This window comes from Eriocheir sinensis, chromosome 25, assembly GCF_024679095.1.
Source record: "Eriocheir sinensis breed Jianghai 21 chromosome 25, ASM2467909v1, whole genome shotgun sequence".
NCBI classification, from domain to species: domain Eukaryota; kingdom Metazoa; phylum Arthropoda; class Malacostraca; order Decapoda; family Varunidae; genus Eriocheir; species Eriocheir sinensis.
In genome coordinates, this window is record NC_066533.1 from 9,044,679 (window position 1) to 9,070,965 (window position 26,287).

General features: G+C 42.4%; 1 protein-coding gene across 5 annotated transcripts in view; it reads right to left on the bottom strand.

Annotated features, from left to right (window-relative positions):
* LOC127003288 (laminin subunit alpha-like) overlaps positions 1 to 26,287 on the bottom strand; it is a 53,360-nt gene that overhangs the window by 26,379 nt on the left and 694 nt on the right. For 4 of the 5 annotated variants that reach the window (XM_050869757.1, XM_050869758.1, XM_050869755.1 and 1 more), the window contains exons 2-24: positions 23,581 to 23,727; positions 15,482 to 15,609; positions 13,656 to 13,764; positions 13,001 to 13,171; positions 11,915 to 12,128; positions 11,048 to 11,668; positions 10,108 to 10,515; positions 9,258 to 9,768; positions 8,326 to 8,530; positions 7,803 to 7,943; positions 7,393 to 7,605; positions 6,327 to 6,629; positions 5,946 to 6,098; positions 5,588 to 5,765; positions 5,045 to 5,086; positions 4,027 to 4,184; positions 3,493 to 3,649; positions 2,936 to 3,172; positions 2,071 to 2,260; positions 1,867 to 1,960; positions 1,558 to 1,728; positions 1,175 to 1,436; positions 507 to 647 (exon numbers count right to left, since the gene is read on the bottom strand). In XM_050869757.1, coding sequence (XP_050725714.1) covers positions 507 to 647; positions 1,175 to 1,436; positions 1,558 to 1,728; positions 1,867 to 1,960; positions 2,071 to 2,260; positions 2,936 to 3,172; positions 3,493 to 3,649; positions 4,027 to 4,184; positions 5,045 to 5,086; positions 5,588 to 5,765; positions 5,946 to 6,098; positions 6,327 to 6,629; positions 7,393 to 7,605; positions 7,803 to 7,943; positions 8,326 to 8,530; positions 9,258 to 9,768; positions 10,108 to 10,515; positions 11,048 to 11,668; positions 11,915 to 12,128; positions 13,001 to 13,171; positions 13,656 to 13,764; positions 15,482 to 15,609; positions 23,581 to 23,727 — 4,954 coding nt within the window. The remainder of the gene's footprint in view (positions 1 to 506; positions 648 to 1,174; positions 1,437 to 1,557; positions 1,729 to 1,866; positions 1,961 to 2,070; positions 2,261 to 2,935; positions 3,173 to 3,492; positions 3,650 to 4,026; positions 4,185 to 5,044; positions 5,087 to 5,587; positions 5,766 to 5,945; positions 6,099 to 6,326; positions 6,630 to 7,392; positions 7,606 to 7,802; positions 7,944 to 8,325; positions 8,531 to 9,257; positions 9,769 to 10,107; positions 10,516 to 11,047; positions 11,669 to 11,914; positions 12,129 to 13,000; positions 13,172 to 13,655; positions 13,765 to 15,481; positions 15,610 to 23,580; positions 23,728 to 26,287) is intronic. The other variant, XM_050869756.1, reaches the window with a different exon arrangement.

Here is a 26,287-nt window from a genome sequence, read left to right on the forward strand (position 1 = left end):
TTGTCGGTGAAGCATGTTCTGGCCTCTTTTCTACTGCTTCATGTGCTGGGTGAGTGAACAACAGAAGAGGATGCATGCTAATAAACTGTACATGATGAATGTTTAGGCCTGTGTTCCTATTGTTCCATGTGATGAGGGAGTGAACAACAAGAGGGGATGGATGTCGGCAAATTGTTGGTGGAGTACGTTCTGGCCTCTTTCCCTACTGCTTCAAGTGATGGGTGAGTGAAGAACAAGAGAGGATTGAATGCTGGTCAGTTGTATGTGATGAATGTTTTCACTTCTGTTCCTTGTGCTTCAAGTGCAGGAGTAGAGTTGCATGGGGCATTGTGGTCTAGTGAGTTAGAGCATCAAACCACACAAGTGCCAGCCTGTGACATCAGGAAGGGGATCCAGTCTTAAGCCCCAAGTCAGGAACCCCAAAACAATGACCCCACACAGAGGTGGTAAAAAATATTCAGCAAAAAAAGGAAAAGGAGTGCTGGAGTAGAACTGACTGTACCAACCTGACAGAGTCCTGAAGTTGTGTTCTGTTAGTTTGATGTCATTGGTGAATGTTTCTGGTGTGGTTGGCTCAGTAGGAGAGAAGTGTTGTGCAATGATGTCACCTCCCTTGAGGAGAACAGTGGGACCGCTGACCTCCGTTCCTGCAAAGTAAGGATCATTGTAGGAAATCAGTCATCACTATCACCATTAATATTACCATTTGTTATCTTTAGTATCAATATCTAAGTGTCATATGGAATCATTACTATCACTATCATTATTATTATCATTCATATTTTTAACTATTAATGACAGAGGGTCACTATGGGAAGGGAATCCTCAGTCATCACTATCATTAGGTATCATAATAATTCATTATCTTCACTATCACTCTCACAGTAATATAACCAAAATAAATAAAAAATAACACTCTGGTCATTCATTTACAAACTTATTTCATGTGACTTCTGGGATATGAAAAATTCCTCCAAAAGTAAAAACAAAAATATATAGTATAAATAAAATAAATTCATAAATAAATAGACATATAATACATAAATAAATAAAACATCTTTAAATGCATAATTTCTGTATTTATAGGAAAACTTTTCACTGCTACCCACCTGAGAAGTCGACCCATCACTAGAAACACAAGACCCACATGTTTGCCTGCCACTCTTCACCTCACCTTCATTTGCTCGCACGAAGACGAGGGAGTAGCGCAGGTAGCCACCGTACGACTTCACGTGATTGCCAAGGTAGCTGGGAGGAGCTGTAAAGAAGACCTGAGCCCCTGGGAAGTAGTCCTCAACCCCCTCCAGGTCCTGCTGTATGAGGTCTTGGTAGTACACAGGAGGCACAGACAGGGAGCTGAAGGTGAGGGAGGCACCACTCTGGAACCCTTGGGCCTGCTCCACCACCACCACACTCCACCTTGAAATGTCATCATCCTGGTGCACAGAAAAAAAGCTAGTATGACTCAGGCTAATTTAATATATAGGATTTTCTTTGTATCATATGTATATTTGGTACTCTATATGAAAAGGATATGTAGAATGGGAGAAAGCCTACCTCCACTGCTGCCCAGTAAACATCTGCTGAGGAACAATAGTCTGATTTTCCAAAACAGAAGCATTTAGTGCAGCCATCAGGGTTGCTCTCCTCCAGATTGTAAGATCCTGGTCGGCAAGATTCACAGGAGCGTCCTTGAACATTAAGCTTGCAATAGCACCTTGCATCTTCCTGTAAATATTATCCTAGTCATTATGTTGTAGGTAAAACTTCATATTTCAATAAACTAAAGGATTATAGCAGTCTGTAACAAGAGCTAACAGAGTGTGAGGATGAAGTACTGGCATTAACAGAGCAACACAAAATTACCTGACTACAAATGTCTGCCTCACTCCCCCGCAGGTCACACTCACACAGCTGACAGAAGGCAAAGCCCCAGTAGCCAGCAGCACAACGATCACACCTGCACAAGTGCGAAATATTTAATTAGTCTGAATTTATGAGCAGTTGTTATCATCAGCTTTTCAATAAACAGGTTTCATGTATCTGTAGGTCACCCAAGCACAGACTTACCTGCGACCCACAACATTTTCCTTGCAGTCACACTGGCCCGTCTGGAGGCTACACTGCAGGTTGCCGGCTCTCACACCCAGTGGGGAACACTGGCACTCCTCACACCCAATGATAGGGTCATAACCATAGGTGTAGGGGGCACAGCGGTCACAGCGGTCACCCTCCACTCGGGGAGGACAGATGCACTCCCCTAAGGGAAAACACTTGTATCTACCGTTTGCTAAAAACTTACTACAGACGTACACAACATTAATAATTCAATTCAAATCACTCAATTTCTACAAAAGTTACTCCCCCTGCACCCCCCCAAAAAAATGGCAAAACATTATCCAGCAGAATGTCAATTTCACATGGGATTGGCACCAGTGTCAGTGACTAGTGTGGTCATTAAATTGCATGAGAAAATATTCATCAACAGATGAATAATATATCTAGAATGAAATCACTATGAATTCAAAAGTGGAAAGTCGTGTATCAGTAATTTGTCAAGCTTCTACTCAAGGGTCATTGATGTGTTACAGAAGAGAGGTAGTTGGGTAAATTGCTTGTAACTACATCTGGAAAAAGCCTTAGCCAAGGTGCCACACAAGCAACTAATGTGAAAGCTGGAGAATATAGGAGGACTAAAAGGAATCCTTTTGTAGTGGAGGAAGGATTTTCTGAGAGACTGACAAATGAGGACAGTAATGAAGAACAGATAGTTAGGGTGGATGTCACACCTGCTCTGTGTCCTAGGGTAATGGGTTCCTACCCTTCCACAGGTTCAATGGGGAATGATAGATGAGCATCGACACATTGAGGGGCTTAGCGTACGCTCCTCAATTTACTTCACTAATTCAATATATTCCACTATAAGTTAACTCACCAGTGTCAGGAACACAGAGAGCAGTGGAGGGGCAAGCACATGGGCGGCACTCGGGGAAACCATAGTATCCAGTCTTGCATCGGTTGCATCTTTTGCCGATGATGTTGGGGCGACATGGACATTGACCACCAAACTTCTCGCACTCAAAGCTCTCTGAACCATAGAAGTCACACTGACAGGCAAGGGCACCACTGTTGTAGTCCATCGTCAGCTCAAAGGCTGCTTTCTTGCAGAACTCTGGCAGGAGAAAAAAAATAGCTAAGTGAATAATTATGAAAAAGCAAAAAATAATATCTACATTAAATGTACAATATTTGTCATGCTCCTGAATGTAGCATTTTTTAAATCAATTATCTTATTCAACTTCTAATATCTCCTTCTTTCAGTTTCTTCAGAGATGACACCCATTACATAAATCATTGCATTTCTTTTCATGCATTCCATCCTTGAACAATCAAGGATTCATTCTTCCAACATTACTAACTTTTGCACTTTCTTTTTGAATAATAATGCCACCTGCTTCAAAATAACAGAGACAATCAACCCTTTTCACAGACCTGATGAGTTGGTGTCAATGTGGAAATTGTTGTGACCACAGTACTTGATGTACTCAGTTGTTCTCTCCACTGGCAGCTCATGCATGATCTGCTCCATGAACTGCTGCTCTGGAACCACCAACACATAGTCCAACCAGATGGACTTGTGGTTTGGCTCCTAGGAAAAAAATACATATAACATAAACATTACGTGATGACTAAATTTTCAATATTTACAATTCTTCCCTTTCCCATGCATTCAAAGTGGCATCCAAGAGAAAAAATTGGTTCTTTCTTTTGTTACTCTCAACAGAAAAGTGGTAATGCATTATTGCTTTTAAACTGAACCTTGAAGCAGTCTGCTTCAATGTTTGGCTATAATATTCCAGGTGGGACTTCCCATAACTAGTTTTCTAAAAAGAGGCCAAAAATGTCTACTCCAATAATACCTTAAAAATATTTCTTCAGAAGAGATGGTCCCAACAAAACAAACCCATCTGTGCCTTCTCACACTAGTCAGTATCCACTCCCTTAAATGTTTGTTAAAATCATTACCTTAAGAGACAGCACAAAGTTTTCAAGGATGTCAAACACGTATGACCCATCCAGCTGCTGGATGAGGGTGCGGCAACCCGAGGTGCTGGGGCAGTGAGGAACCTTCAGGCTGCCCTCATAGAACTGTCCGTTCTGAATGAGAACGTCGACCTCAAACTCTGTCAAGGTGCACAAGCCATATCAAAGTTCAGTAATGTAAATCTTACACATTACAAGTGTTGATCTTTATGACAAAATACTACTAAAAATATGGGCAATTCAAGAATCAAAGGACATGCGCTGTTTCAATTATGCAAAATATACACATACAGCAGGATCTTGCCAATAACAATTCCCAAAACAACATCTTCAACAATAAAGGCAAATTAGAGTTGAGACCAAGTTCCAACAATGATGCTTGGATTCTTTTGTTTATTGGACATTTTCATGAAAGAAGAGTCCAGGTGCATTTTGGATAGTGTTGGTTTGCTGGTAACTTGATGACATACTCATCAAATGTCCCTGGGCCAGGAATCACAAAGCTCTAGAAAATTGTAAGATTCCTCCTACAATGTTGTAAGCTAGCAACCTAATTCACTAAGCACTGCAGCATTGTCTGGAGGTTGTAGCCAAGGTTGCCAGTTATGTATAGCTCAGGTGTTGTAATATTTATGCCTCTTAGACTTACATTAAAGGACTCATAATTAGTTGTTTAATAATAGAAAAATAGAAGGGCATACATGTGTCAGCAAAGAAAACCCCTCCATTAAAGAGATGGTGACACTGGAAAGGCGTGTTTACATCACTTGTGGGGAGAGGTTGTTGCTGCTGCCACACAGGACAGGAAGCCCCTGCAACTAATTGCTATTGGCAGGATCCCATTGTAGTAATGTATTATTTCTTTCAGAAGTCTTAGATAGGTAAAATATCACACAATTATTAAACATTGTTTTAACACGTATATGAAAATAATATTCAACTGAAATAAAATCATGCAGAAAAATGGTATGTACAAAAACTTTGGGAAGTTGTATCTAACCTTCGTTCCTTGAGTGAGTGAGGAGCACAACCAACTCATCATCTGGCAAAATCATACACATCATATTATACAGAGACAATGCACAAGTTTCCTGTTCTTTTGAGAATGGAAACAATTTACAAAGGCACAAAAGCAACTAAGCAAAAGCAGTCTGGTCTCTGATGGCAGGAGACAGTCAAGGGATGGCCATCATACTGGACAATGCACATTCAGACAAAAGAAGCATAACAATTTTATGATATGTATGAGCGGTCCATGAATATGAAGATGACTCTTTGAGCACGACACAAGATTCTGGTACCAAAACATAAGAATGAACCACAATGTCTGTGATATGTACATGCATTTATTTGAAAAAGCATTGTAGAGCATAACACTTCTCCATTTTTTTTTTAAATAAAATGCCTTTATGAAATCTGATAAGCAATATGTATGTACACAGAAGTGAAGTATGGGGGAAAAATCCATTATTTTTTCTCCCTGAATGATGGAGCTTAGCATCATTCAGGCTCAAGCAAGGTATAAAAAAGAAAGTTTCCTCACCCGGGTAGAGTGGCTGGTAATAGTGGACGATGAACAAATATCTGCCAGCATACTTCAGCTTGCCGGTGATGTCCACCATGGGATCGCTGTGGTTGAGGAACACCAGACCAGTGCCGTTGATGATGCCTTCGGGCAACTCCTGTACCATCTTGCCCTCCAGGTTAGACTCAAACTCCACCTGGCGAGGTCAGGAGAAACAAAGGAAATACCAAAACATATACAGAAAATCCTCACAACACACTGCTCCAATAATGAAAATAATTGCTCATATTTAGTTCCTGAGGTGATGAGTTTCCCACCTTGAAAGTACAAGATGGATTCCAAGAACTTTTTTTGGAGGCGTAAGTATTTATAGTACCTTGACAGACTCTCGGGGAGAGGGGTAGTGGGTTTCAATGCACTCCCCGTCCACCCTGGTGCACACTCGCTGGGGTCGTAAGAGATCCTCATGCCAACTTTCATATGGCACAGCCACAACAGACTCCAGGGCTATGTTGGTGTTGGTCTCACCCTGGTCAGTGGAAGTGTGTGGATAATATTATAATAAAATTTCACAAAATTGTAGGGAAAAGCATATAAAATAACTACTTTATGAGTGACAAACTGAAAACCACTGGCAAAACCTATGCATAGAGTATGTTGCAAATGAAAACTGTGCAAAGGAACATCTAAGAGACAAAGGCAACCTAAGAGAAGACCAAAGTACTTCAGTAAAATAATGAAATAGTACTGAACTAACCTCAATGTTGAGGCTGACATAATTGCTGTCAAAGTGAAAGACTCCCACTTTCCCTGAGAGGTCAGTCACCACCTGGCGGCAGAGATTGGAGTACATGCAGTCGTAGACCACAGCCCGCCCCTTCTCACGCCCCTTCATGGTGGAGGTCTCCACTAGTACAGTACTAGTGGGGGACCTCTCCGGGGTGTAGTAGTTGAACAGCAGCACATAGCGTCCGGGCCTGGCCAGACGCAGGTCGTACTGCAGCAGCGGCTGGTTGTGGTTAAGCCAAGCCATCGGGCGAGACTCAACTTGACTTAAAACCTGCGACAAATTTTTGTATGTATAAAATATTAGAATTGGTTCACTAAGTTTTCTATGAATTTAACTTAATAGGCACACCTTTCATCACCATAGCCAATCCAGGATTCAGTACGTTTCCTAACTTATAGGCGGTAATGTTATAATTGTATTTCGTAAAGAATCCTAATAACCAAAAAGTAACTAAAATTATGAGTATTCTTTTTCTTGAACAGAGCATTGAATAAACAACAGAACAATAATATGAAAATACGTTCATATTTTATACAACTGTGGGCCGAGGCAGCAGCGCACGCCATTTTGCAGGTGTCAGCTACCTTAAATAAGCATATTTTTACTGCGCAAAGCAGGTGATGTCACTTATTATGACTTTGTGAGCTTTCATATTTATCTATTTGTGTATATTTCATGGAGGCAAAACTTACATTACTACTTTCAATTTTACTAGTGACACAAATCTGTGACTGTTTATCACAACAAAATTCCACTCAATTAAGTGAATCAGACACCATAGAAATATTACCAGTAAGTGTATGAGTGAATAGAAAGATAAGCACATTGATTTAACTTCAGGATGTCTCGTGGATCATTTATAAATAAAAACAAAAAAATAGAGATAGGCTACTCTTTAGCCCACTACCACCACTCCAGGCACAAAAACAGTCCCTCCACCAAGTTTGTACCCAACATTTGGTGATGTTAGGTGTGCCTGTTGATGGAAAATTAAGTTTATCAGAACTGACAACCTCCAGGGGCTGGAATTCACCTGATAATCCTCAAAGAGGTCCACTGCCTGCCGCTCCTCTCCCACACTTCGGTAGCCTGCTGACCCATAAATGTAGTCATACTGGAAAATGTCAGGGTAGGCATAGTGAAGGCACATGTCACCACTGCGCATACCCATCCTGCATGGGGTGGTCACATTCCTAGTGAGGATGGTGCCCTCATAGTAAGCCAGAGGCAGCAACACGAAGTAGTCCTGTCAAGAGAAGTTTGTATCAGTACTTTGCCACAGAGGGAGGAGGTTTCTCCCTGTCCCTATTACATTTACTAAACCTTACACTGCTTCTGTAATCTTGAAGATAATTACTGTGCCTTGATGTTGCATGAAATTTCCTCTATATTACTGGAGTTAGGACTTTGGACACATATTTTAAATATAGCCATTAGACTTACCAGGAACAGGTTGTGTGTGTTTTTAATGGAGATGGACCAGACGCCGGGGTTCATGACAAGAGGGATGGGGAAGTTGCCAGGCACATTCTTCACTGTCATGAGTGTGGGTTGGGTGGTTGGCACAAAGTATACCTCAAACTCCTGCAAAGTCAGACATCCATGTCATTCTGCTAATACAAGAGGATTCAAGTACACCCCACACTGCTCCCAAGTCCTCTCATTTCCTGGTCATAAGTGCCCTGCTTTTGCTCATACATATGTCATCTATGTACGTAATGCTATCTATAAAACCTATTTTTGATTTAGTCTCTTTACTCTCTCTTTCAAACTAGTTGTAAACACAACTTTCAATGTTCATGTTGCTCATCTCTGAAAATTATCAGAAGGCATCAAAATATGGATTGAGATAAGTAGATGTAGTGACTCCATACATCTCCAAAACATAATGGGGAGCAACCTCTGGAAAAAAGAAGCAAACCTCTTTTTAGCTGTGCTTTTGATCCAGCACTCCTTTCCCACCCACCTGCTCTATGTCACTGGGATTATCCGGCGTGAGAGTGACCTTGCCAACAATGGTGCGGTCGCTTGGGTTGTGGTAGAACATCACCATGCGGTAGGTTGATGGCTTTTCGATGTACACTTCCTGGATGATCTCCTTCTGGATGTCAGAGAAGACTGCGTAGCCCCTCCAGGAGTAGCCAGGGAACACGTTTTCATCATACGCAAACCTAGAGGATCAACTTAATTAATCAAGGTCTTACAATCTGTGTTGGCAAGAAACATTAAGCATTTAGCCCACTAAAAAATATACAGGCAACTCTCGATTTACGCGAGTTTGGTTTATGCGTTTTTTAAATAATGCGGGGTCCAAAATCCAAATAAATGTTTAATTTACACGTTTTTTTCACTTATACGCGATATTTTATGGAGTGGCCACCAGATGTCTCACGCAACTGGACTCACACGGCGCCGCGGCCACACAGCTGAGCTCAGTTCTTCCCGCGCGCCACTAGAACTGAGCTCAGCTGTGTGGCCGCGGCGCCGTGTGAGTCCAGTTGCGTAAGACATCTGGTGGCCACTCCATAAAATATCGCGTATAAGTGAAAAAAACGTGTAAATTAAACATTTATTTGGATTTTGGACCCCGCGTTATTTCAAAAACGCATAAACCAAACTCACGTAAATCGAGTTACCTGTATTTATTTTTCGATAGAAACCTACCTCTTGTTTGATTTACATTGTTTTTGATTTACGCAACCTCTTCAAGCACACAATACTCGCGTAAATTGAGTTACCTGTACTATACATATTTTTTCTCCATAATATATTTCAAATTGTTATACTGTACTACCACTGCTGCTATAAACATTGATAATAGCACTGATAATAATGATGAGTGACTGATATATAAAAACCAATAGAAATATAAAAAGCAGTAAGTGGTGGAGGCCTTGCCTGACAGCAGTGTTGTGTGGAGTGTGTCCGTCCTCAGCCTCATACTGCAACTGGTACAGTGTTGGGAAGTAGTGGAGCTGCAGAGGCTCATCACACTGCTGCCCGGTCACCCTCGGACGGCAGCGACACTGACCGGTGAACTTGTCACATACATCATCCACCGAGCCTCCCACGTTACAACCACAGTCTGTGCATCCAAACAAGCTTTCCTCACGCAGGCCGAATGTCCCGTCACGGCACTGGTTGCAGCGGAGAGAGGTGACTCCAGGCTTACAGATGCACTGTCCAGTCTCAGTGTCACAAGTAGCCATGCCCCCCAGCGTGCCAGGGATGTGGCAGTCGCAGGGCTCACAGCCTAGATGGTTGTCTCGCTTCAGGTTCCAGTAGAGTGGCTTGCACCTGTCACAGATCCTGCCGCTGACTCGCTCCTTGCACTGACACAGCTCCCCGGCCGGTGCGTCCCCACACCCACCAAATGTCGCCAGGACACCAGCAGGATTGCAGTTGCACTCTGAAGTTATTTTTTACAGTACAAGAGACAGTCCAAGGAGAAAAAAATCCTCTAAAAAATACTCCATAATATAAGAAACAAAAGAAGATGAAAGACTTTGATTAAATTTAGTTTGCGAAGTGTCTTGATGCTTCTCTCTTGAAAGAGTTTAAATTGGAAGAAGGAGGAGATACAGAATCAGACTGTTCCAGGGTTTACTAGTGAAAGGGAAGAAGCAATGATGATACAAAACTGTGTAGAAATGATAGAAAACAATAGTATTGCAATATACTTTATAGCAACATGTTTGTTTTTCATTCTCTCCCATGTAAAAAATTTGTTAATTTGCTGAAAATTTACCTTCACAAATAGGGAAGTTGTAAAAGCCTTCACTGCACATGTCACAGTGAGTACCACTGAAGTTGTTTTTGCACTTGCATTCCCCATTGTTGTTGCATGATATCCCAATGCTGCCAGATTGTTCACAGTTGCAAGGGATACAGTCTGGGAAGCTGAAGTAGCCCGGACTGCACTGACTGCATGCCCGACCAGAGAACCCGAGGAGACAGGCACACTGACCCGAGGCATCACAGTCAGTGGAGGCAGAGCCTTTCTCGTGGCAGCCACAGTTCTGGATGAGAGGGTAGCCCCACCACCCTGGAGCATTGCTGTCACAACGGTCACCGCTGAATCCTTCCTTGCACAGACACTCTCCAGTTTCCTTGTCACAAATGTCAGCCTCTGTTCCTTGGGCATCACAGTTGCAGACTAGAAGACAAAAAGCATATTTGTGGTTTATAAGATTACTTACATGGGTGCAGAACCCAGATTCCACATAAAGATATTGCTAGTATTGCTAGTATGAGCTGTAAGGAACAGCCAACATAACGGTGAAATTTAGACATCACCGTAATTTTTTTTCCATTTCTCCTAAGCTATCCTAAAAATAGACCCATGATTAACTGTATACACTTTTAATAACTTAGAACAAACAACACTAACTGTTATATGGCATCATCTGTGCATGATTCACACAAAAACAGATGTTTATTGTCAATTATTTCTTGAAGTGGAATGCAATGGAGGACTAGTTATTTTTTTAAATATAATTACCTATTAAACCAACTTATGATATCCAGTTAAATAGAGGACATATATTTGATAATTGATTAAGGAAAATTGCAAATTTTTAAGCAACACTTTTTTGGGGATGGAATTCTATTATTTTCCAGGGTGGGGGCCAGCAAAGGTATACAAGAATCTGATACACACGTCAAGAAAGACTCTGAAGGTTACTCACAGGTGCAGGACGGGAAGTTGTAGTAGCCATGCTGGCAGCGGTCACATGTCCTTCCCCCATACTTGCTCTCACAGTCACAATCGCCAGTCTCTGGGTTGCAGGCATCGTTGAGTGCACCAACAGAGCTGCAGTTACATTTCTGGCAGTCAGGGAAGCCGAAGTAGCTTACAGCACACTGGTTACAGTTAAGACCAGTGTAATTCACCTCGCAAGGGCACTGCCCACCACCCACCTGACACACGCCTCCCACAGTGCCTCGCTGGAAGCAGTCACATGGCTTACACTCTGGGTAGTCATAGTAACCCTCATTGCACTCCTGACAATCTGGAGGAAGGAAGGCCGGACGACACTCACAGCGCCCTGAACCTTCAGCACAGTTACCAGTCGAGTAAAAGAAGTTGCAGTTACAAGGCTGACAGACATCTGTGTCGTTGAGATTCTTTCCGTAAGGACGGAAGTAGCCTGACCTGCACTGGTCACAGTTGATGCCTTCAGTGTTGTCTTGGCAGTTCTGACACACTCCTCCACCCTCAAAGTTTCCATAGATGTCAAGCGAGAGCATCTGAGCATTGACTTCTTCACTGAAGAGACATTCATCACTGTGGCCGTGGCAGTTGCATGCTGTAAATATTTTTTGAAAATTCAGCTCTGTTCATGATTCTTCTTCACATTGTGAAGGCAAAAGAATTTAAGGAAGAACTGAATACAACTTTGTATATTTGTAAATGTCATAAAAATAATTTCATTTAAAAAGTGTCAAAGTTTAAGGTAGGAAGAACAATGTATCATGAATAACAACACAATACCACACAAAAGGAACAAGTGGAGACAGAGAAAAACAGACAGGCATCACACCACAACACTCACGTTCACACACAAAGCTGTCCTGGTAACTGGCCGGCCTCCACTTCTTTTGAATGAAGCCTGGACAGCAGGACTCACACTGAGCGCCACAGGTGTTGTGTTGGCACCTGCACTGTAGCTTGTACTGGTCGTTGGGGTCAGTTATGTCACATACGTCTGCATGCCCATTGCATACACACCGCCCACCTATGCTGATGTCCTTGACCGAGTAAAAGTACTGGAAGGAATATTATCACAGGAATTATTATTGTGGGTCTTTTAGATTCAGATATAATTTCTTACCTGCATAAAAGACATGATGAAAAAATGAATGGCAACATTTCAAGTTCTGTTCTCATTGATCAAGTAAAACTAATGGAAAGAAAATTATCACAGGCAAAATTTTAACTGAATGGCTCTTAAATTCAGATATAATTTTCAAGCTGTGTAAGGCAAAGGCTGAAAAATTAATAGTGGCATTTCAAATGGTAATGGTCTTGATCAAGTCAAAGTACAGAAAGGAATATGATCACAAAAGGAGAAATAAATATTGAAAGTCTTATATAGTCAGACATCATTTCCTAGGAGCATAAATAACACGTGTTAACAAAAGAAAGTTTGTATCTCATGACCTGCAGAGGAATGGTGGCACTAATGGCAGGTAGATTTAATGAAGGTCATATACTACTGTAAGGAAGCTGCTGAAGAAGGCAAAACACCATGGTCAAGAAGGCAGTAACAACAGAAGAAATATTAATGGTGAGGTGTCAAGAAAGAATTAGTACTCATATTAAGGGAATAGACTGCATAAAATTCACTTTCACCTTTTTTTTACAGCAAAGGAAGCAGTTAAAGGGCAACAAGGAAAAAATGAAGACAAAAAAGCCAGCTAATCACTGCCCCCAAAGAAAGTGGTATAGTGGAGTTGCCAAGAGAGAGACACATGGACACAGTTTCTTAGTCTTTTACCCTAATTCATTTCTTGATCAAACTCATAATCTTGAGGGGTGGAGGTAAGGAGGGGAGGGGAAGTAAGAGGTTAACTTTTATGAGACAGATTTAGTACACAGATGTATAGAGCATTGGAGACAATTGGTGCATGCTACCAACCCTCCTGGTGACTGTGGGATCCCTGCGTTCCACAGACATGAGGTGGCCGAGAAGAGTCTTGGTGCGGAGGAGACGGAGACGCACGTTGGTGGCTCGGGTGAACTCCTGAAGAACTGACGAGTTGAAGAAACTGTTGGCCGATGGACGGTTGTTGAGCAGCGACACAACAATCTGTTGAAGGTGGCAGGTGAGGCATAGGAGGATGAACAGTTGAGTGGGTGGGGACTGCCCAGGCCAGGATTCAAACCTGAGATTGAGGTTTCATAGCTAGGCATGACAACCACTACAGTGGATAGTGGCTCTGATCCACCCTAGGTTTAAATACACAGCAGTAGTGTGGCCCCATGTAAAAGAGTAATCTAACAAAGATCGAGAAAAAAAAAACAATTGAGATGGTCCCCTACCTGACTGATAACTTACAATGATATACATACAAGCAAGGTTGAGGCTCCAGGCCTTAGAAAAGAGAAGGATGTGGCATGATTGCAGTATTATGGGGGACATAAAAAGAAATCTAAAAAGACAAGATACATGAAGGATAAATATATATAAAAAAAATCCTTTTGGCTGCATCAAAATCTCTAACAGATTGGAGATAGGACTCAGATGGAAGGCCACAAGAGTTATTACTTAATTTCCTGTATGGCACACTCACCTCTCCCCCCTCCAGAGGCACCACCTTGGAGAAGTGAGTCACACAGATAACATCATCGTCCTCTGAGATTGGCTCCAGACTCTCAAAGCCGAAGTAACTCTCACAGTCTCTGTAAATTACAGGAGCAAACAATATTTACACAAGGAAACACAAGGATTCAAAGTCATTAGAGGTCCGTCAGCCTACATGCGACAGCTCCCAAGAACTGGTTATTTAAAATCTACAATCATCTACGAACCTACCAACACTCAATTTGAAACTTTCAACTTAATCAGTCTTCACTATAAAACTATTTAGTAATTAATTCTATTTATCTTCTATTCTTATTTGTAAACCAGTTTTTACTCTTGCTCAAACCAGACATGTGAATAAATAAAGGTTGTCTTCAGAACGCATGATAATGGAAAACTTTATTAAAGTAAAATAAGTTTTGAAAGACCTTCCTTCTTGAAAGTCTCATTATTTAGGAAATCATGCTATATGAGTTTGCTGGCTGTGATTGCGGTTTGGGACATAGGTTGAGTTTGGTTTGGGTTTTTTAACCCAAGACAAGCGATCCCAGGGTTGGAGAGAGCCATTGTCAGGCGACTGGTTGACCAAAAATCGAGTTTCTCAAAATTGGAAAAACAGTACCTCAGCGCCTTTGAAATATTGGAGCGCATAGGACAGTGAAAACCAAAACGTTCTAAACCTAGTTGTATGGCTGTGACAGCGGTCAATAAATGGGATTTAGCCGAGCGCTGGCAACCCCTGGGACGTGCGAGGGAGGACTAAGTGCGATGAGACAAGACGAGGGATGTCAGCGTAAATGACATGTAGCACGCACACGTCATATTATACAAAGGAGTTAATTTTGAACTCCAATGAATAATATGACATGAGTTAGTGTTTTTTTTTTTTTATTATTATTATTTTATATTATTTTTTTTAATATATTTTTATTATTTTTATAAGTTTTATTACAGAGTAACATATAAAAATGATAATTAGACAATAATATATACAATAAATCTAAATTTAGAGCATGGTGTTGCCGAAGCTGCCCGGGAGGGTAGGGTGAGGGGGTCTGCTGCCCGCTGGGGGTGGGGGCAGATGGGGGGGGCTGGGGCAATAGTGGGCAGTCCTATTAAGTGTTACCATATATTACATGAACCAGTCCAATTTTCAAACATCTAGACCTACTGGTGCGGTTTCTGTACGCTTTCAAAATTCGCGCACAATTGAGGCTTGTCGCCTCTCACTCAGGCAAGCCTCAGTTGAGGTCTGTCACTGTTCTCGGGTTAAACAAAGGGGACTGACACTAATTATCAACAAAGGAAGCCCATAATTTTAAAGAATCATTCCAGAATTTACCGAATTTCTGACAATATACTGTTTAGATTAGCTAAATTATGTGAAAGGCATAATTAAAAGGTGACAGAATGGAACTAAGGGTATATATCAACAAGGTTACACTTTGTCAACTAGAGTTTCAGTGTTGAGAAGGCATATGTGAGTGTATTGAGTACACAACTGTAATAAGTGCGTGGGCTTGTTAGGCTGACTGCTCTCCAGATGTGTGGTAAATTTCCAATGAGGAAAAGAAGCTATTTTTAAATTGATATGAAAAAGTGTGCATATAACCTATCTTTTCCATTTTAATTTTAGTCATATACAAATTTGGAGAATATGAGAATGGTAACATACTGTATAGCAACATCACTTAATCACAGGCTTAGCTACATTAAATCTTTGGCTCACCAACACGAAGATGAGCACCGAGGTCACGCGCAATTATACTGTATAACACCCACTTGATACTTAATTCCCTCCCCACCACCACTTACCCGGGGCTGTCCGCGAAGTATTGCCACGGGGTGTAGGTCTCGCCGTTGTCCACCGAGCGCTCCAGCACCCAGACGCCGGGCCGCGGGGAGTTGCCCATCTTGATGAGCACGTAGGCCACCTGGAACAGCTGGGGAGGGGAGGAGAACGAGGGTGAGCCAGGCCATTGCGAGGGGCAGGGGCCTTCTTATCGGGGAGGGGAGGAGAACGAGGGTGAGCCGGGCCATTGCGAGGGGCAGGGGCCTTCTTATCGGGGAGGGGAGGAGAACGAGGGTGAGCCGGGCCATTGCGGGGGGCAGGGGCCTTCTTATCGGGGAGGGGAGGAGAACGAGGGTGAGCCAGGCCATTGCGAGGGGCAGGGGCCTTCTTATCGGGAAGGGGAGGAGAACGAGGGTGAGCCGGGCCATTGCAAGGGGCAGGGGCCTTCTTATCGGGGAGGGGAGGAGAACGAGGGTGAGCCAGGCCATTGCGAGGGGCAGGGGCCTTCTTCTCGGGGCGGGGAGCACGAGGGTGAGCCCGGCCATTGCGAGGGGCAGGGGCCTTCTTCTCGGGGAGGGGAGGAGAACGAGGGTGAGCCAGGCCATTGCGAGGGGCAGGGGCCTTCTTCTCGGTGAGGGGAGGAGAACGAGGGTGAGCCAGGCCATTGCGAGGGGCAGGGGCCTTCTTATCGGGAAGGGGAGGAGAACGAGGGTGAGCCGGGCCATTGCGAGGGGCAGGGGCCTTCTTCTCGGGGAGGGGAGGAGAACGAGGGTGAGCCAGCCCATTGCGAGGGGCAGGGGCCTTCTTCTCGGGGAGGGGAGGAGAACGAGGGTGAGCCAGGCCATTGCGAGGGGCAGGGGCCTTCTTATCGGGGAGGGGAGGAGAACGAGGGTGAGCCAGGCCATTGCGAGGGGCAGGGGCCTTCTTCTCGGGGAGGGGAGGAGAACGAGGGTGAGCCAGGCCATTGCGAGGGGCAGGGGCCTTCTTCTCGGGGAGGGGAGGAGAACGAGGGTGAGCCAGGCCATTGCGAGGGGCAGGGGCCTTCTTCTCAAACCTTTCAGCGCTCCAGTTCACACAGTTGACATGCTTTTCGCAGGAGTGCTGGGTATTTCCAGGGGTAGTTTAATGACCCTGGTGGTAGTTTGACCCTTCTTCTGTGCCATGACTATGAAAAAGCACTCATGAGAACCCGATTGATCTCCTTTTCGGCCTTTGGAAGGAGTTGATGTGAGAGGTGGAAGCGTCTGAGAAGGTTGACACAATGGAGTGGTAGCCTGTGGCGGGGCAAGGCTTGGTTCTTCGGCCCCGTGTGCTTGTAGGCGTTCATCACTTCACTCACTCTACCCTCACGTTTAAGAAACTATGTATATAATGAGGGATATGACTGAATATGCTAATATCTTCATCAAAATGCCAAGCTGAGCAGTGAGGAGCAGCACTGCCGGCGCCATCTTGGGTTCGTCGTCGTTCGTGTCAACAAAAATGAAGCGCCTCGAAACCGCTGTGATTGATTTTTTATTAAACTTTGCTTCTATCTGTCAAAGTATACATATATGAAATGCAATGAGGATGACACATGAAAATATATAGAAGTCTAATTTCAAATGTGGAAGTCTTATTTCGAATGTGGAAGTCTTTTTTTTTAAATGTGAAAGTCCTATTTTAAAGGTGGAAGACTTATTTCAAATGTGGTTCTATTTCCGATACCACGAGTAAACCCATGGCGGTAAATATTTGCTACCATGCCTATAACAATCGTGTTCAAGTGCTTTCTTGTGGATACACCCGCAGCAACACCGCCTTCACACCGCGGGGAGGGGCACAAGACAGGATGTAATCTCAGGAAATCACCTTGGCGGAAACTATTTGATCGATTTTTTTTTTCTTTCATAGGAATTTATGTCATTGGAATAATGAAGCTCAGAGTTTTGTGTACCGTAGCTAAATTTCTCAGAATATGCAAATTGAAGAAATCATCATAGTCATCACTTAAATAAATTAAACGGAAAAAAATTAATGTACCTTTACGTTATTAATTATTTACGCTACTACTAACATACATGTGAATGTGTGAATGTCTGTGTGTAACGTCCTGGCCCAGCGGGCGTTACGTTACACAGACATTCACACATTCACATGTATGTTATAATATACACCTTACACGCTTCTTACACGAACATAACGAAAAAATTATAAATGGTGAAACCATAATAATTTTATAGATTACCACACTATTAACAACCTGAAAGAAAACAACAACAATAACAACAGCAAAACCTACTACTACTACTACTACTACTACTACTACTACTACTACTACTACTACTACTACTACCACCACCACTACCACTACTACTACTACTACTAGCACCAGTTACTGCACCACTACTACTACTACTACTACTATAACCCTCCACCTCAACAGTTAACAAAAGCTGTCCCACTCCCTACCGGCTTCCATATTACCGTAACTATATGATTGGTTAGCAAATCAGTGTAAGGAGGAGGAGGAGAAGGAGGAGGAACTATGAGGGAAGAAAGATGAAAGCGTAAAGGAGATGGGAAGAAAATAATAAACTGTCTGACCAAACCGAGGATATACGTCATTATACGAAGATAAAGAGAAACGAGGAGACAAAAAAAATGTGAATGGGTAATAATAATAATAATAATAATAAGAAGAAGAAGAAGGCACGAGAGAAAAGTCTTGTGAAGGACGAATAAAAAATAAGGAGAGGGAAACGGAGGAAAATGGAGAAAAGAAACATATTGGAGGGAGGAGGAGGAGAAACAGATATAGTAGACAAGACAAAGGAAGAAGAACAAGAACAAGAAGATGAGGGATGGCAAAGAAGAAAAGAAATTAGCAGAAGAAGGAAGACATGAGATATACGGCCAGAAGGAAGAGAAAGAGGAGGAGGAGGAGAAGGAGGTGGAAGAAGAGGAGAAAGACAGACAGACGGAGACGAAGGGGAGAGCCTGCTGATGTCATAGCAATATAAGTTATGCTGCACCACATGTGAAGGGAACTTAAGAGTGAAGGAATGGAGTTTTTTAATTACTACAAACATCTTCCGTGGGTGGTGAGAAAGTAAAAACGTTCGTCCATATAAAGAAAACGAGAATGGAAACAAATGACGATAGATAATAAGGATAAGTTAGAAGAATGAATGTGAAGATCGAGTATAATAAACGACAGTAAAGATAAGGATAGAAGAAGAATGTATGTGAATAATAATTAAATAGATGCAGGAGTCAGACATTTTTATTTCTAAGAGTGAGAAATTATGAAGTGATTCGATTAAAAGAAAGCGTGTTATTAAAAAAAATAGATTGATGAATGAAGGAAGGAAAAAGAAAGAAGGTAGGAAAGAAATAGAAAAAAAGGGAAGAAAAGAGAAAGGAAAAAGAAGAATGGAAGAAAGGCGGCAATGAAAAAGAAAATAGGATGGGAAGAAGATAAAGGATATTTAAAGAAGAATGGAAGAACAGCAGCAAAGAAAAGAAAATAGGATGGAAGAAGGGAGTTAAAGGAAAAGAAAGATGGAAGAACAGCAGCGAAGAAATGAAAATCAAATAAAATGAAAAAAATAAAATAAAGGATGGAAGAAAAGACACAAGAAAAAAAAATATGGATGAAAGAAAGGAAGTAAAGAAAACGAAATAAAAAGAAAGAAAGGAAGAAGTATTGAGAAAGAAAATGAAAGAAGGAGAAAGAATGAAAGAAAGTAACCATAAATATACGAACGAAATTGGCAATAAACGAATCGTATAATACATGAGAGAGAGAGAGAGAGAGAGAGAGAGAGAGAGAGAGAGAGAGAGAGAGAGAGAGAGAGAGGATGCCAGTCATAGAGCATCTTAAGTGTATGTGGGTGGAAGGGAATCTAATGCGACAAAATAGGCGATTTTCTCTCTACTCAGAGGATCAAACTCCACAAAATTTGCTTGGAAAAAGATTGACTCATGAGGAGAGGAAAATAATGAAGAGAAGGAAGAAGGAGGAGGGAGGAGGAGGAGGAGGAGGAATAGGACCAAAAAGAGGATTAAGAAGAGGAGGAGGTGTAGGAGCAGAAGGATAAGGAGGATGAGGAGAAGGAAAATGAGCAGCAATAGGATTAAGAGGATAAGGAGGAGAAATGTAGCAGAAGAATAAGGATGAGGAGTAGGAGAAAAAGAAGCAAAAATAAGATTGAGAAGAGAGGAAGTGTAGGAGCAGGAGGATAATGAAGATGAGGAACGTGAGGAAAAGAAGCAAAAATATGATTAAGAAGAAGAAAAGTGTAGGAGGAAAATAAGAAAGATGAGGAGTCGAAGAAGCGAAGAAGAGAAGTGTAGGATCAAGAGGAGAAGAATATAGACAAGGAATAGGAGGAAAAGGAGTAAAAATAGGAATAAAAAGGAGAATAATCAGAAGGAGGAGTATTGGAGGAGGAGGAGGAGGAGGAGAAGAAGATGGAGAAGGGGAGAAAAGAGGGGATATGTTTGCCTGTAACCTGACCCGCCATGACCTTTTTCCCTCCCTTTCCCACCCTACCCTACCCCCCCCCCCTCCTGTACCCCATCCTACCCTGCCCTTCCTCTCCCTTCCCATCCTCCCTCCGTCACCGTGTTCTCCCCTTACTCACCCCCTTTGCCCATTCCTACACACACACACACACACACACACACACACACGCCACCACCACCACCACTACCACCACTTACGCCTACTATTACTACTACTACTATTACTACTACTACTACTACTACTACTGCACCCTCAGGAAAACAAATAAACAGCTAGACTTTGCATGAAAACATTTTATAAACATCACGAGTCTTGGACAAATAAAACAAAGAAAATGATAATAAGAGCCACTCCCAGAGAGAGAGAGAGAGAGAGAGAGAGAGAGAGAGAGAGAGAGAGAGAGAGAGAGAGATCTGCTTGTCTGTTCTCTCGTCTCATTTAGGGCAGAGTGGTAAAGTGAAGGAAGGAGAGGAGGAGGGAGGAAGAGAGGGGAAGGGAGGGAGAAAAGAGAAAGTAGAAGAGGGGAGAGAGAGGAAGGAAATTATGGAGGGAAGGTAGAAGAGGAGGAGAGAAGGAGGAAAGAGGGAATGAAGGAGAGGGAGAGGAAAGAGAGTAAGGGGAGGGGAAGAGAGATGAAGAAGAGAGGGGAGAGAAGAGAGAAAGAGAGTAAGAAGGGAAGGGGGAAGGGAGGGGGAGAGAGGGAGGAAAGAGTGTATGAAGGGACGGAAGAAGAGACAGAGGGAGGAAAGAATATGAAGGGAAAGAAAGAGAGGAAGGGAGGAAAGAGGGTAGGACGAGAAGGGGAGAGAAGGGGACAAGAGTGTATGAAGGGACGGAAGAAGAGACAGAGGGAGGAAAGAATATGAAGGGAAAAAGAGAGAGGAAGGGAGGAAAGAGGGAAGGAGGGGAAAGGGAAGAGAAAGAAAAGGAGGAATGAGGATATGAAAGGAGAGGGGGAAAGAGAAAAGGGAATGTAGTGAGGGGTGAGGAGAAAGGAAGAAAAGGAGGAAAGAGAACAAGAAGGAAGAAAAGGAGGAAAAAGAACAAGAAGGAAGAAAAGGAGGAGACATAACAAGAAGGAAGAGGAGGGAGAGAGAAAAGAAATAGGGTACGAAGCATGGAGGTATTAATCCATGGTACGAAGGGAATATTGAGGGAAGGAAGAGAGGAGAGAAAAGGAAGAAAGAGAAAAGAAAGAAGGTAAGAAGGGAAGGGGGAAGGGAGGGGGAGAGAGGGAAGAAAGAGTGTATGAAGGGACGGAAGAAGAGACAGAGGGAGGAAAGAATATGAAGGGAAAGAGAGAGAGGGAGGGAGGAAAGAGGGAAGGCAGTTAGTGGCACTCCCCTTTTTCCCTTAGTAACCTTACCCCAAAGGCCGGATGGTTAGGCACAGATGTTGGTGAGGAGGAGGAGGAGGAGGAGGGAGGAAAGGAGGTTGAGAATGGGTAGGCGAGTAAATACTGAGACAAACAGACAGACAAGAGAGAGAGAGAGAGAGAGAGAGAGAGAGAGAGAGAGAGAGAGAGAGAGAGAGAGAGAGAGAGGAAGGAAAGGAATGCTGACTGTGACATCTTCAAGAAAACAAGACTACCACCACCACCACCATCATCATCACCACCATCACCATCATAACCACCATCATCATCATCAGGACCGAAGAAGAGGAGGGAAAGGAACGGAAGGATATTACGTATTTAAGTAAACAAAACAACATTAGAAGTGACTCGTACTTCTCATGAAAGAGAGAGAGAGAGAGAGAGAGAGAGAGAGAGAGAGAGAGAGAGAGAGAGAGAGAGAGAGAGAGAGAGAGAGAGATGAAGCTAAGGGCAAATGTCCGTGAGTGCATGTGTGAGGAGAAGAGAGAGGGAGGGAACTGCCTCTTCCGGTGGGCGTGTAAATGGGGGGGAAGGAGAAGAGGGAGAGAAGGGGGGAGGAGATGAGGAGGGGAGGAGTAGAGAGAGAAGATAAGGATGACATAAAAAGGGACACATACACACACACACACACACACACACACTGCAAAAAAGATTCTATAACTTCTTCCTTCCTTTTTTTCTCTAATCCTCTTTTCTCTTGTTTCTTCTCCTCCTCCCTCTCCTCCCTCCTCCTTCCACACACACACACACACACACACACACACACACACACACACACACACACACACACACACACACAACACACACACACTAAGATCTCATCTCCCCTTTCTCTCTTCCCTCTTCTTCTCTTCCTTCTCTCTTCCTCCTTCCTTTCCTCACACACACACACACACACACACACACACACACACACACACACACACACACACACTACAACAAAAGATCTCATATAACTTAATTCTTCCCTTTTTCTTCCTAATCCTTCTCTCTTTTTCTCGTTTTTCCTTCTCCTCCTCCTCCTCCTCCTTCTGTTCCTTCTAATGTCACACACACACACACACACACACACACACACACACACACACACACACACTACAACAAAAGATCTCATATAACTTAGTTCTCCCCTTTTTCTTCCTAATCCTTCTCTCTTCTTCTTGTTTTTCCTTCTCCTCCTCCTCCTCCTCCTTCTGTTCCTTCTAATGTTTCGAAGTCAGGTCATCACACGGGTCAGGTCACAAGAACACTCAAATTAGGGCAACACAAGAGGTCACCAAGTCGCCTGACCCAACTCTCCCTTCTCACGACACACAAGATTTTTTTATATACGTTCCATGAGTATTTATTAACATCTACTTGGCTAGGTTGGCTTTTTGATTCCATATTGTGACGGAGTTAGTTAGAAGTGTTGGATTTTCGGAGTTAAGTCGACATATAACAATCTCAGTCGTAAAAAGGGATATAAAAAGAGTCAACAAATACCTACTTATTTATAACCACGCCTTGGAAAAAACAGGGTAAAAAAACAAGAAAAAAAAAAAACAGCCAAGTTACTGTTGATGGAGATTAATACGATGTTCAAAAAAAAATCAGGACTCACTTTAGATCATCAGGATATCTGTATATATATATTTTTTTCGATGTGGACTCGTTACTCATTTACTCGAGGTCATCTGAGTAGTCGAGGTCAATCTGAAGAGTACTTGAGTCCCAGGCGAGGGCATTGGGATCTCTCTCTCTCTCTCTCTCTCTCTCTCTCTCTCTTTAACAGACACACACACACACACACACACACACACACAAACTTAATACACACATACGCATTTTGATGAATTAATGGTAAGAAAAAGAGAAAGAAAACTGCACGTCATAAACTTAATCAAATACTTCTCAGTCAAATTCTAGTCAGATAGAATTACTACATAGAATATAATAGAAAATCCATTCACATAGGGGAAAAATATGGAGTTTTTGAAAGAATAAAAAAAAATAAACAATCTTTTTCTGCTCCATCACCTACATTCAATTCAATACTACTATTAATAATAATAATAATAATAATAATAATAATAATAATAATAATAATAAGACGAAGAATAAGAAAAATATGAACAAGAATAAGAATAAGAATAAGAAGAATGATAAATAAATAAACAAAAAAACGATAATAATGCAAAACAAACAGTTCGACGGTACACAAGGTCAACAAAGGGTCCAGAAGAGGTCACACTCACTTGGCCGAGATCGATGGTAAGGTTGACCTCGTTGTATTCCATGCCGCGGGAGAGCGGAGGGGACTGCCACCATCTCTCGGACCCGTCGATGGCATAGTTGGGGGGATGGGCGTTCTCGGGGTGGGTAGGGTCGCATCGGTCGCACCACTGATGGGGAGAGGTGAGAGTGTTATGGAGGGATGAAGGGGAGAAGGAACGAAGGAAGGAAGGAGGGAAGGTATTATGGAATTAAAAAGTAAGGAATTGACAGGAGTGGACAATTGAAGAGAAGTGGAGGGTAGGAAGGAAGGAAGGAACGGAGAAACGAAGTAAGGAAGGAAGGGGTATGGGAAGAAGGAAAGGAAAGAGGTATCTAATTGACGGGGGGGAGAGAACATTGTTACGGAGGAATGAAAGAAGGAAAAATGGAAGAGAGGAGGATGGAACAGTCTCGATAGGTGGGTGGACAGAGTGTTATGGAGGGGTTCAGGGAAGGGAGGAAGGAAGGAAAGCAATATGGAACAGAATTGACAGGGGGGAGTGGACAGGCTGTTATGAAGGAGTGGACAGTGGGAAGGAAGGAAGGAAGAATGGAGGGATAGAGGGAGTGGATAGTGTCTTAGAGGGGTTCAGGGTACGAAGAAAGGAAGGAAGAAAGGACGAAAGGAAGCAAACATCGAAGTCAGGATGGCACAAGATATGATTAGATGAAAAGTAGGCGAGGAAGAAGGAAGATGTTAGGTTACTATAGAAAGGAAGGAAGGTGAGAAGGCAGAGGAAAAGCAAAGAAGAAAAAAGCAAGAGAGGAAGAATGAGTAAGATGGGAGGGAAAGGAAGGAAAGTAAGAGGGTATTGAAGTCTGGATATAGCAGTGGAAAAAATAAGAAGAAAGAAGGAAAGCAGGGGAGGAAGAATGACGAGGTGAGGGTATAGAAAGGAAGATGGGAGGGAAAAGAAGGAAAGTAAGACGATATCGAAGTCAGGATAGCAGAGGAAAAGTAAGGAAGAGAGGAAGAAGGGAAGGGAAGGGCATGAGGGAGGGAAGGAAGGATGGTAGGAAGATTGGAAAAAGAAGAGCAACATCAAGCTACTTAAGAAGAGGTCGGGCGCAGATCACGTTAGTTCAGCATAATCAGCATTGAGATCAGCACGACTAAATGCCCCGTCAGAAATTATGGACTAAACGTCAGCAGTCTGCCAAAGGTCTCCTGACTGACCTGTCCATTCACACTCAGCTAACAGACATTGCAACATATGAATCCAATGCTGTTTATGTATCCTTTTTATCGTTGTATGCATTGATCATTATGTATCTAATGACGCCGAGGACAACACGGGTTTATTCATCAAATCAAAAGGAATTCAACACTAAATTTACCTTGAACTCTCACAATGGAAACTAAAGATGTGTTGGTTGCTGATGACATTTTTTTTTTTTTTTTGCGAGAAAGAAACCGGGAAAACGGAGGGAAAGAAAGAATGAAAGAGAGAAGGGAAGGAGAACAGAAAATGCTTGAAGGAAATAAGGAAAAGGAGAAAGGAAGGAAGGAAAGGAAGGAAAAAATATAGCCAGAAAGAAATGAATAGAAAGAAGAGAAAAAAGGAAGTTAAGGAAAAAAAGTGAATGACTGAATGAAAGGTAGAAAGAGGAAAGGACAGAAGGGGAGAAAGGACGCAGGGAAGGGAGAACGAAAAGGAAGAAAAAATGATGAAAGGAAAGATGGTAGGAAGGAAAACAAGACGGTAAGAAAATATGTACGGTACGTAAGGAAGGAAGTAGGAAAGGAAGGAAGGGAGGAAGGAAGGAAGGGAGGAAGGAAGGAAGGCAGGGAGCAAAGAAGGGGTTATGAAAACATCCTCTCAACTCCCTCACTGAAAGACAAACACGCTCTTGACTCCTAAAATTGCCGGAAATTAGATATTGAGAGTTTGGCTTGGTACTTATTTTTTTACATCTATGTTAATTAATGTCTGTTAATATTTGTTCTATACACGGAGTGCGGGTTCTTGACCCCTAAAACTGCCGGAAATGAATAATGGAGCGGGTTTTTTTTCCGAAAAGGAAATAGCTCAGGGAAAACAGAGTGAATTAATCACTGCTCCTGCAGAAGTAGCTGAAAGAGTGGCTGGAAGAGAGGTCAGCTTCGGAAGGCGAGGTGTTGATGGATTTCATTGGTACTCTTTTTTTTCATCTATATTATTAATTAATGTTTGCTAATGATTACTGTGCATGCGTAAGACCTGTGGCTACCTGGCGATGAGTGAATGGTACGGTAGACAATAAAGTCGGGGGCAAACGCTAAACCTGCGCGCGGCCTCACTGCTGAAAGGATCGAATAACAATAGTAATAATAATAATAATAATAATAATAATAATAATAATAATAATAATAATAATAATAATAATAGTTATAATAATAATATCAATAATAATTATTATTATTATTTTCACTCTAAGATGCGAAGACCGTAGCAAAAACAATCCATTACCTTAATAATCTGTAAAACCATGAAAATTTTCATATCACACCAGAGCGAAATGCAATTATGCTGAACCTTTACTCAATACAGTTAAAACCAAACGTATGAACAGTCAGTTTCAATTGCTGTCAGTGGTGCCAGAACAGCGCGTTGAAGTTCCATAACTCTACTAAGTCAACATGAATAGGGAAGTGACGCCACTTTCTTCCAGAATTCTTTCAGGCAAACACTTGTAACCGTGTAACAG